The sequence below is a fragment of the Delphinus delphis genome, chromosome 16 (assembly GCF_949987515.2).
Source record: "Delphinus delphis chromosome 16, mDelDel1.2, whole genome shotgun sequence".
Classification (NCBI taxonomy): Eukaryota; Metazoa; Chordata; class Mammalia; order Artiodactyla; family Delphinidae; genus Delphinus; species Delphinus delphis.
In genome coordinates, this window is record NC_082698.1 from 61,043,782 (window position 1) to 61,054,321 (window position 10,540).

At 54.1% G+C, this 10,540-nt stretch overlaps 1 protein-coding gene across 3 annotated transcripts in view; it reads right to left on the bottom strand.

Moving 5' to 3' along the window:
• The window catches only part of SLC29A3 (solute carrier family 29 member 3), a 43,054-nt gene extending 33,240 nt beyond the window's left edge, over positions 1 to 9,814 (bottom strand). For 2 of the 3 annotated variants that reach the window (XR_009522359.1, XM_060033738.1), the window contains exons 1-2: positions 9,762 to 9,814; positions 6,280 to 6,578 (exon numbers count right to left, since the gene is read on the bottom strand). Coding sequence is in view for 2 of the 3 variants with exons in the window: in XM_060033738.1 (XP_059889721.1) it covers positions 6,280 to 6,578; position 9,762 (300 nt within the window). In the remaining variant the exon portion in view is untranslated. The remainder of the gene's footprint in view (positions 1 to 6,279; positions 6,579 to 9,761) is intronic. The other variant, XM_060033740.1, reaches the window with a different exon arrangement.
• Positions 9,815 to 10,540: the final 726 nt, after the last annotated feature.

Below are 10,540 nucleotides of genomic sequence, written 5' to 3' on the forward strand. Positions count from 1 at the left end.
CCCTGCACACACCCTGATCTTATCAGCAACCCCACCCTTGAATCATTGCTATAAAACTCCTCACCAAATCCTCCAGGTTGGGACACATAGCTTTTCAGGGCAGGAGGCCGCTGTGTCCCCCTTTGCCTGGCAAAACAATAAAGCTCTTCTTTTCTACATTACCCAAAACTCTGTCTCTGAGATTTGATTCGGCACCGGTGCAAAAAAGGCTGAGCTTTTGGCATCACCATCTCCGTTTGTAAGGGTCCCAGAGTGCACCCCACACTCTCTGAAGACCAGGTTAAGGAAAACCATTCCTCAGACTTGCAGTAGAGAGCCTGCTCTCATTCTCCCCTCCACTGCCAGCTTTGACCTTGCACTGCAGGAAGTCCTTCTAGAGGGCTCACCTAAGTCTCTCATGATGTAGCCTAAGCCCATTCAATGGATGCTCTGGTAGAGGCAGAGGACAGCTATTCATCACCCCCACCTGCTAACCTTTCTCTTGGATCATGGGGCTGCATGTTAGCCTCACCTTAAGGCTTAAGAATGCTTCTTCCCAGAGCTTAAGAATGCTTCTGCCCAGGCCCCTCCTTCAATGTCACCAGAATCAGGTGGGTGGGGCAGGCGGGTAGGTTTTCACAACTCTCCGGGTGATTCTACCGTACAGCCAGAGAGGAGGACGCTAGGGGAGATGGAGAGGCCAGAGCACGCCGGTTACCAGCACAGGCTCCGCTGACCTCCAGACTGGTCCACAGCCCAGTTCTGTCACTTGCTAGTCAGTGACCTTGGGTCAGTGTCTCCAGATCTGTGAGGCTCAGTTTCTCCATCTGAAAACTGGGGCTACAGCACCTAACTCACCAGGTCATCCTGCAGATGAAGGAAGATGGTGGGTCCAATGGCGGCAGGTACAGGCTGTGTGGCGGGGACTTTGTAAAATCAACAGGTCGTTACCAAGACCTCTGATAATCTGTCCTTCTCAAAACTAGTTCATCCTGGTTGCTTTTAGCCCTTCTCCTTGAATTGGGATGTCTGCCCTTAGTCGTAAGAATAGCTCCCAAGTCATGCTATCCTGCTTCTTTGCGGGGCTGAGGGGTTGGGCCAGGACAAAGGTGCCATAAATGAGAAGATGCTCAGAGACCTTCTGAACCAGATCAACCTGGATCCCTTCCCTATGCAGGAAGCCCACTTCGTGTCTCTGCTAGCCCACCTGAAACGTCAGAACTCCTTTGGTGGTGGCCACTGTGACCCCCAGATCTTCTGCTCCCTTGTAAAGCCACGCCCTCCCTATCCTGGATTGGGGTGATGGGGCTTCCTTCCCCAGCCATATAATAACTAAAGCAACAAATACTTATCATGTGCAACTCTATGCTGGGGGCACAGGGATGCAGAGTAAGAGAACGGTATTCACTATTCCAAAAGAGCAAACGGTTTGGCGGGGGAGGCATTCTCACCTTTGAAAAGGGTACTGTCACCACGGATAATAGCAGTTCCTACCTCACAGGGTGCTGGGGGTTAAATTAGTTAATGCAGGCAAAGTGCTGAGAGTGTTGCTACCCCACGATAAGTCCTCAATACCATGAGTTGTGGGGTGAGGACCTGATGGGGAAGTATGCCAGGCTCTGGGGACCCAGATGAGGAGCCCGTAGTTCAGAAGGGTGGAGGCAGGGGAGGTTCCCAGGAGTAACAGACACACCTACCTCCTGCCCCACTCCCTGGTCTGAGCCCCTGGAGCGCCTCTGGTCAGGGGATGGACAGGATGGCAACAGATGGCCAGGCGTGGGTCCTGGCCCCGCTGACACCAAGTCGGACTGTGGGTCCCACCCACGACCTGGCCATGTCCCGCAGCCCCCTCAGAGAGGAGCCCTGGGCAGGCCAAGGCGAATGGGAAGAATGCGTGGGCAGGGGCCGTGGAGGCCTCGTGGCAGGGGATGACCGGGAGAAGGTGTCATCACCACCTTCTCTGGGGCAGAAAGGGGGTGTGTGTCCGCCTTATAGTCCCTGGCCCAGCGGCAGCGCTACAGGCTGGCAGGAGAGGCCAAGGAGGCCCCCCACAGGATCAGGGATGGTTTACGAACCCCAGAGCCAGGGGAGGACTGGGGTGGGGGGCAGGGGGATGTGGTAGAGGTGGTGTGGGGAAGGGATCAGGGATGCTGACAGCTTGGAAGCTGGGTCCAGAATCCAGGGGTACAGCTAAGGCACATGGGCTTCCAGGGGGGAAAAGGAGGCCAGACCAGGGTCAGGCTCTCCACAGGAAGAAAGATAATACGGTTTGGCCACATCAGGGTGTGGGGTGGCCTCTGTCTCCAGGACAGTCCCCTCTGCACTACCCTCTGAGCAGGACAAATTCTGCAGTCATCTATCCACCTAAATTCTCCGTAAAACTGTTTACAGCCCTTCCTAGCTATGTGATTAGGGGCAGGCTATCGAACCTCTCTGAGCCTCTGGCTTTTTGCCTGAAAAAACCCCCCAGAAACAGGGTTAATGAGAGACAGTGTGTTTGGCACCCTTGCCAGCATGGTGGCCCAGAGTCAGGCTCAGAAGGCGGCTCCCCAAAGCACCATCTTTTCCTATCAGTTCTTCCTCTTTTATGCTCTCATTTTTTTGGCTCTGGGCCCACAGTCTTGTGGTGAGTTTATTCAAAGTTCTTATTCCAGAGAACGGAGACAAGGGGGCAGGCGAGCCTGAGAATGCTTTCTAAACCACCCCAAGGGTGTTCCAGGCAGAAGAAAATGATCCTGAGAAGGGGGGTGACCTTGAAAGTGACATAACCGGGGAGGGGGTCTGTGCAAACACCCCTACGGAGTCAAATTCCCCACCCAATGGTATCCGTCCCTGGGAAATACAAAAAGGAAGTAGGGAGAACAACCAACATCCAGGCCCACAGCTAACTGAGCTGCAGGTGGTGGCTGGAGACAGACCCATTTGACTCTCCCCCGCTCGCTCCCCCCAGAGTAGCCCTCAGGTGACAGCACAGACCAGCCGCCTCTCGCAGGGAAATCAGGAAGAGAGGGGGAAAGAACTGGGGAGGCGGGTGGCAGGAATGAGGAATTAGGCAAAGAAAAATGGCGCACAAAATGCAGAAACACCCCAGCATGCTTGCTTCCCAAACCTGGCCCATGAATCGAGGGGTGACAGGTCTCTCATCTCCGATGCCAAGAGCGAGGAGCTCCGGGCAGCCGCAGGTACTACATCTGCACCTGCCAGCACTTGGAAAGAGGCAATAAAGCATAGCAGCAGGGCCTGGAATGCTAAGTGCCTGCAGCTGGGAAGGGACTGCCTCGCGGCAAGAGCCGCTCACGGCACACCTCCGCCGGGCGAGGGCCACTCCCAGGGACTGGACCGCACATCCTCGCCTGCCCTGGGCAGCCCGCTGCTGGGGCCAGGGCAGCGGGCAGAAGAGGAGGCAGGACAGGTGCACATGGAATGTAGCCCTGGGGGCCACCCAGGGCCGGGTGCTGGCCCAGACATACAGGGATCTTCTGGATGAAGCCCAAGTGAGCTGGCTGATTTACGGAGGCTGGCAGAAAGCTGGGACGCTTGAGTCACTGGTAAATGAGAGTGGATCATAAAGCACCCTGGCTAAGCCAGACGTCTGGAAATACAGCAGGGCCACCTGCAGCTCACAGTGTGGCCCCATTCCTCGAAGGATAATAATGATCATAATGTTTATACAGAACTCGCAGTAGTGGTGCCAGGCCCTGCGCTAAGTGCTTTGCATGCCTGTGAATTTACTTAACCCTCACCACAACCCTAAGAAGTTGGTGGGTGTATCATCCTCCTGTTATATGCCTGCAAGGTGAGGCAGCACCGAGAGGCCAGGGAGCTAAGAGCAGAGGCAGGGTTTGAACCCATGCAGTCTGTTTCCAAAAGCCCTGCCCTAGCCAGTGCTTCCCAAACTCTACCATGCCTGCCAGTCACCAGGGCGGCGTGTTGGCAGCTCCTGACTCAGTCAGTCTGGGGGCCTGAGACTCTGCATCACTAACACACTCGCAGTGATGCCTGGTCCCAAGACCACGCCTTGAGTAGGACGCTCTAAATTACTGTACTAGGTTCCGTGACAGCCCTTCACTGCAGAAACGAGTTTATACGCACTGCTCTGGCCTCTGGAGGCATGTGTGAATTCCTCAGTTAACAGGGAGAGGCCCTCACAGGGTGTCAGAACCAAGGGGCTGGAGCTGGAGGAGGGAGTGTGAAGTCTTAAAATGCCCATGTCCACACCTCACCTCGGCCTTATTCAATCAGCATCTCTGGGGTAGGGCCCAGACTGGAAGTTTTAAAAAGCTCCCTGGGTGATTCCACTGCATAGCCATGGTAGAGCCCTTCCAGACAGACGATAGGGATGCCTCAGTCAATGCGTCAGACTCATTGAAAGTTCCGTGGGGTTAGGTCAGGGAGTTCAAAGCTGCTCTCAGAAAAGGGGTGGCGAGCCAACTCCTAGGCTAGTTGATGGGTATGGCTAGGGTCTGCTAGGGTATCCTCTTCTTGTCCCCTGGGGCACCCCTGGAGGAGAGGGGCAGCTGGCAACCCCCAGCCTGGGATGCCTTTAGAGCACCCTGCTTCCCCCATCCATGAGCTTTCAAGAGAGAGCAGACCTTGCCCTAGATCAGCTGCGAAAACTGAGGCTCCTGACAGAGTAACCACACTGAACCCTCTTCTCCACTAAACCTGGACCTTAGCCCCCGGCCTGTCTCCACCTGCCAGCTCAGTCTTAGCAAGAATCCTTCGAAGTCAGTTTATGGAGAATCCCCCCACCCTTGATATCTTATCACCCTCGAGATCTGATCAAGTTCTTCATCCCCCACCCTTGGTGTCTATGTCATTGGCCTGCCTTTAGCAAGAATCCCCCTACCCTTCATTGTAAATTAACTATACTTCAACATTAAAAAAAGAAATAATTCTCAAATGCTATGGCTACTTTCCAAGTAAGGTTAGTGACAATTTTTATACTAAACCAAATTATAATGAAACCTTAATTTATGAGGAAAAAAAATCCCTCTACCCTGATGATTCCTCTTAGTAATGTTCCAACCACTGACCCCCTCACTTTGCTCCTTAGCTATAAATCCCCACTTGTCCTTGCAGTATTTGGAGCTGAGCCCCATCTCTCTCCCTTACTGCAACAGTCTTGAGTAAAGGTTTCCTTACCACTTTAACAAGTGGCAGAATAATTTTTTCTTTAACACTCTCCCTGCCCATGGGAAAAGTCACCCCACAAAATGAGCAGCCCCAGGTGGAGAGAGAGGGCTTGATGCCACCTGCCAACCAAACTGAGATTCCTCACCTTGACATTCAAGGCCCAAGCAAAGCCTTCAAGGCCCAGGAAATTATCTCAAGCCTTATTTCTCTCTTATATGCACCCCACATATAGCAAAACCAGATGCTTCACTGTTCCTAATAGACATCTGAACTTTCCTCCCAACCTGCCATAGCTCAGAGTTTTCCTTCCACCTGGAATGTCTCCTCCCCATTCTTCTAAGTTGCAGAGATCTCTCCCCTAATAACAAGACTACTTACGCCCAGTCTTCAATTCCCCATCTTCCATAACTACACAGACTCCTATCTGGGCTGGGTACATGGTTCTCGGGATAAAGACAACACTTAAAGACTACACTTCCCAGCCTCCTTTGCAGTGCTTGTGGTCACACGACTGACCAATGCGATACGAGCAAAAGCAATGTGTTTTACTTCCCAGAGTGTTTATGTTCTTATAACTGTCCTTTTCCTCTTCCTACTTGATGTAATGGCTAGAATTCCAACAGCCATTTTAGACTATGAAGTGATCTTGAACATGGAAGCGACACATGGTGGAGTAACTAGGTTCCTGCAAACATGGAACATCACACTAGCATTGGGCTGGCCCCCTCCAGACTTGCACATGAGAGAAAAATGACCTTCTATCTTGTGGTAGCCACTGCTCTTATGGAATTTTCTGCAACTCACAGCTGAACTTAGCACTATTATATCCACTCTTTCAGACTCCTGGAGGCATGGACTCTGAATTCTTGGTTACCATACCACACGGCACAGAATCATCATTTGCATCTCCTCCCCAAGTTAAATACTAAGCAATGTGAAGGCTGGGGCTGTGTCTTATCCATTTCCATCTTCCCCTGCCACCTGAAGCATGAGGCCTCATATACAACACAGAGCATGTTTTAGGGCTGAAGTGAATTCCATCTACGTACTATACTCCACACAGCTTCCCAATTCGCATCCATACTCTTAGGACGCTGCAAGCCTCCCTGGAAGGGTGCACCCAAATGAAGCCCTTCACCGCCTCCCAGGAGGAACACGCCTTACCAGGATGTCCGAGCCCTTAGACTCCTCCAGTGTGGCTGGGCTGGAACAGTTGCTGAGTTTGAATATCCAGTACTCCTGGGCCGTGACAAAGAAGTTCCATGGCAGCAGGCCACCGATGCCCAAGCTGAAGAAGATGATGTAGGTACCACTGAAGCGGTCCTTGGGCCTCTGGAGGCCGGGCGGCGGGTGGTCCAGCAGCTTCTCAAGCAGTGCTTCTTGGTCAGCTCGGAGAGAGCTGCTTGCAGTTCTGTAGGTGGAGTTGGAGCTTTGATGAAAGTCATCCTCTGAGACGATGGCCACTGTTGGAGCAGAGAGAGAAGCAGACATGGGGCAGGTGATCAGCAGCTGAGGCCGGAACTCACCCATCCTACAGAGCTGACTATGTCCCCACTCTGAGGTCTACAGGGTCACCAAGGTGTGGTTCGAGAGCTTCAGGTTTAAAGATTAGGGAGAAGGATAAGATGTCACACTGTAAGTGACCTCAGGTTCCCCCCACCCAGTCCATACAAGGGCAACAGAGTAGCAAATAATTGTGGGGCAGCTGGGAGTAAGGCAATGCGGCATGGTGGGGCCTGTGGCAATCAACCTGCAAGGGCAAATCTGGTCTCAAGGCATCAAACTTTCTAAGCAGCCATAACAAAAGGAATTAGGACCCCTGATGAGCACACAGTGCTCTCTAAACCCTTCAACTTTATGTGAGAAAAGTAAGGAGCAGGAAAAGTGTGCAGAATATGGTACTATTTGTGCAAAAAAGCAGGGATGGAGTAGACGGGAAGGAGAAAATACACACATATGTACGTATATCCTCTGGAAGGACACAAAAAATTTCAAACAGTGGTTGCCTCTGAGGTGGGAGGCTAGGGATGGGGAGGGTGGGGACTTCACTGCATACTCTTCTGCGCCTCTCGAATTCTGAACTTTGTGAATGTATTATCTGTTCAAAAATAAAATTATAAATAAAAATAAAGGCGTTCAAATTAAATAATATTAACAACAAACAACCTCATGGTGTCTAGCGCTGCCCCCAGAAGCTGGTTTGAAACATCTAATAGTCCACTCTCTCATTTCACTTGTGGGGAAACCGAGGTCCAAAGAACGGGTCACAAACCAGGCCAATGGCCAAGTCTGAGGCTGCAGCTCCGGCCTGGATCCCCACCTCTGTTCATCACATCCCACCACGAGACAGCAACTCCCCATTTGTGGTAGCAGCTAAGACAAATCGAAGATTCCAGGTTGCCAGTAACAATTGTGTAGATGGCCCTGGGCCAGTCACCATGCTCTGAGCCTCACCTTCCCCATCCCCATCCGCAAACCCAGGGAAGCCTTTTTCCAATGGCTTTTGTAAACTGCGACTGGCTGGCAATGCTGACAAACGTCAGCATCTTCCCTGCCATCCTCGGCTTGTCACCTGGCCGGCTGGCTGCGGAGTTTGGCTGCAAGGTAGCACGCCTGCTTCCATGCCCTATACAGCACACAGGCCATGACAGCAGCTTGATAAATGGGAAATATTTCCATAAAGCTGAGGATGGGATACTCTGTCGTCCCTTCTGCAATAAACAAATCAATGCATCTCGGCTCACGTAGGAGTCTGAGCCTTAACTCAGAGCATCAAGCCAGGCCAGGTGAGATGGGAACACTGTGTCACAGAGGTACAGAGCCTTATCAGGCTCTGCTACTATTTCGGGAGAGCCTCACAACATTTCCCGGAATTAGGCAGGACAGAAATTATTGTCTCCTTTTTATCAGAAGCAAAGGATGAGGACTTACGTCACTTGATTTGTCCCACATTCAAACAGTAAGAATTCCCGATAGTTAAAATTAAATCCAGTACTCATGCATGTCAAGGTCTGTACCTAGCACTTGAGGCTGACCACAGCCCAGTATAGTAGGTAGTACTCTAAGACCCATTTCACAGGTGAAGAGTGAGCCTCAAAGAGGTTGAGCAATTTGCCCAAAGTCACACAGTAAGAGTAAGGTTACATAGCCAAGCAGTCTGAGCCCATGTGGACTCCATGGCGTCCCTGGGAGGCAGGTGGCTGGCAATGTGTACCCTTGTCTGCTGGCTCCTGGCCAGTGAGGTGTGAGCAGCGGTGAAGGCAGCACTGCAGGGCACCCTCATCAATGTTTGCTGAATGAATGGACTCTGGAATGAATGGAATGAATGGGGGCAGCCAGGATGTTTTCCCCTGCTGGGGCAGCATATACCCTGCAGCAGGCAGGCAGGAGGATGCCGGATACCCAGAGCATCCGAGTCAGCAAGTCTATTTTAAACTCCCCTGGTTGAGCAGAGCCCTTTCCCAGCTTTGCTCACAGGGAGCTCAGCACTAACCAGACAGTGTGGCCACACGTGCACATGCGTGCGCGCGCGCGCACGCACACACACACACACACACACACACCATTTCTAAATTAGTGTTTAAAATGTAAAAATTATGACCCACGTAGGACAACAGACAAAGGCCAAGTGGTTCCTTCCAGATGCTCCAGCTCCAAGTATGGGTGCAGGGGCCACCAGCTCGGTCACCCAGGCCACTCTGCCGGAGTCCATTCTCAGCTCCAGGTAGCTATTTGTCCAGGACCATTCAGCCTTGACAAAGCTTCGAAGGAGCCTGGAATTTCCTCTCACCCAGGTCACAGGCCAAGGCACTGGAGTGAGCAAAGTCTTATTACTCTTGATGAAAACGAGCTGCTGGCTTTTGGATTAAAGAGAAAGGTAAGGAAGAGCCTCGGCTGGTGGGCTGGCTGTGGCCTGGAGTGTGTTCCTCAGGCACCTGCAGGAGCTCGTTGGGCTCAGCCCTGCTCCCGTCCTGGGTGACCCGGGGCAAGGGGCAGCCGCTGCACGAAGCAGCAGAAACTCGCGGGGCCTGGAGTCATTGCAGGCCATCCTCCAGGTCTGGGTGCCGGTTTCCAGGAAGTTTCTTACTGACTCTGGCAATCTCGCCTCTGTGTCTCTACTTCCTCACCTATGAAATGGGGGCGGGGGGCTGGTGAAGCTAACCTACGGGAAAGCACTGCTGGGAAACTCACGGTGCCACCCAGAGGCCATGGCAGAATCTGCCTTGGGGCTGTGGACACCCCCAGCCTCAGGCTTCCCAGTTTGGACAGTCAGCCACCTTCTGGATACTCTGGGCTGACCTGTCCATACCCAGGCCCCCCATATCCAGGCGGTGAGGTCCAGTCTCAGGAAATCCATGGGGAGGAGGGCAGAGAATCTGGGGGAGAAAGAAGATAGAGACCCAGAAAGAGGGCAAGTGAGAGGAAAGTAGGGGGAGGAGGAGAGAGCGGAGAGGAAGCGGAGGGACGCTGGGGAGGGGGCCACAGCGAGAGGCGCCAAGACAGAGGCCGGGGTCCTGAGGCTCCCGCGGAGCCCCCCAGGAGGGCCGCGGCGGGAGGCCGCCGACTGCGCGAGCCCAGTGGGCGACCGAGGGCCTGAAGAGCTGGGCGGTGGCCAGACCCGCGCCCGACAGCCGGCCCGCACTTACTGTCGCCGCCTCGTCGCCGCCGCCGCCTCTCCGCTTACCTCGGCCACTACGACGACTCGTGGCTCTGCTGGGCCGCAGGCCGGGCTCCGCCTCCAGGCGCCGCCCCGCCCACCACCGCCGGCGCTTCCCGGTTTGCAAACCTTTCTCCTTCCGGCGCTCCCTGCGCTGCTGCCCTACTTCACAGGTGGAGAGAGTGAGGCGCTGGGCCGCCAGGTGCCCTGCGCAGGCGGGCGTGCGAGCGCTCCGTGAGCCGGCTCTCGGTGCTGCCGCAGCTGCTTCTCCACCGTGGAGCCCGACCCCATCATTTCCCAGAGCCCTGCTCCCCAGAACCCGGAAAAGCTCTCCACCTGCCCCAGACTCCTGCAGTCTCACCCGCTCCTCCCTGATCCCCTGCTGTTCCCCGCACCCCACCCCCGCGCCGCCTGAGGGACCCTCCTGTGTGCCAACACCTTCCAGAGGCTCGTTGTCTGGCTGAGGCAGGGGCGTAGTTGGGCCGGCAGCACGCAGTCCTCAGGACCACCCCGGCCCCACGAGGCCCTCCCACCAGCCGCCAGACCTTCCTGTCTAAATTACAGGCCAAGGCAGCCACCTTTATCCTACCCTCTCTCTGCTGTGCCCCTGACATCCACATGCCCTGAGGGGCCGGCGTCGCCTTGTGCCCCTATTACGGAGGGACCTGAGAAATCTGGGCTTGTGGGAACCCCAGATGGAGCTGGGATGTAACACCAGCTCTGTCGGGGTCTAAAACCCCTGCGGAGATGCTCCTGACCCCACAGGGG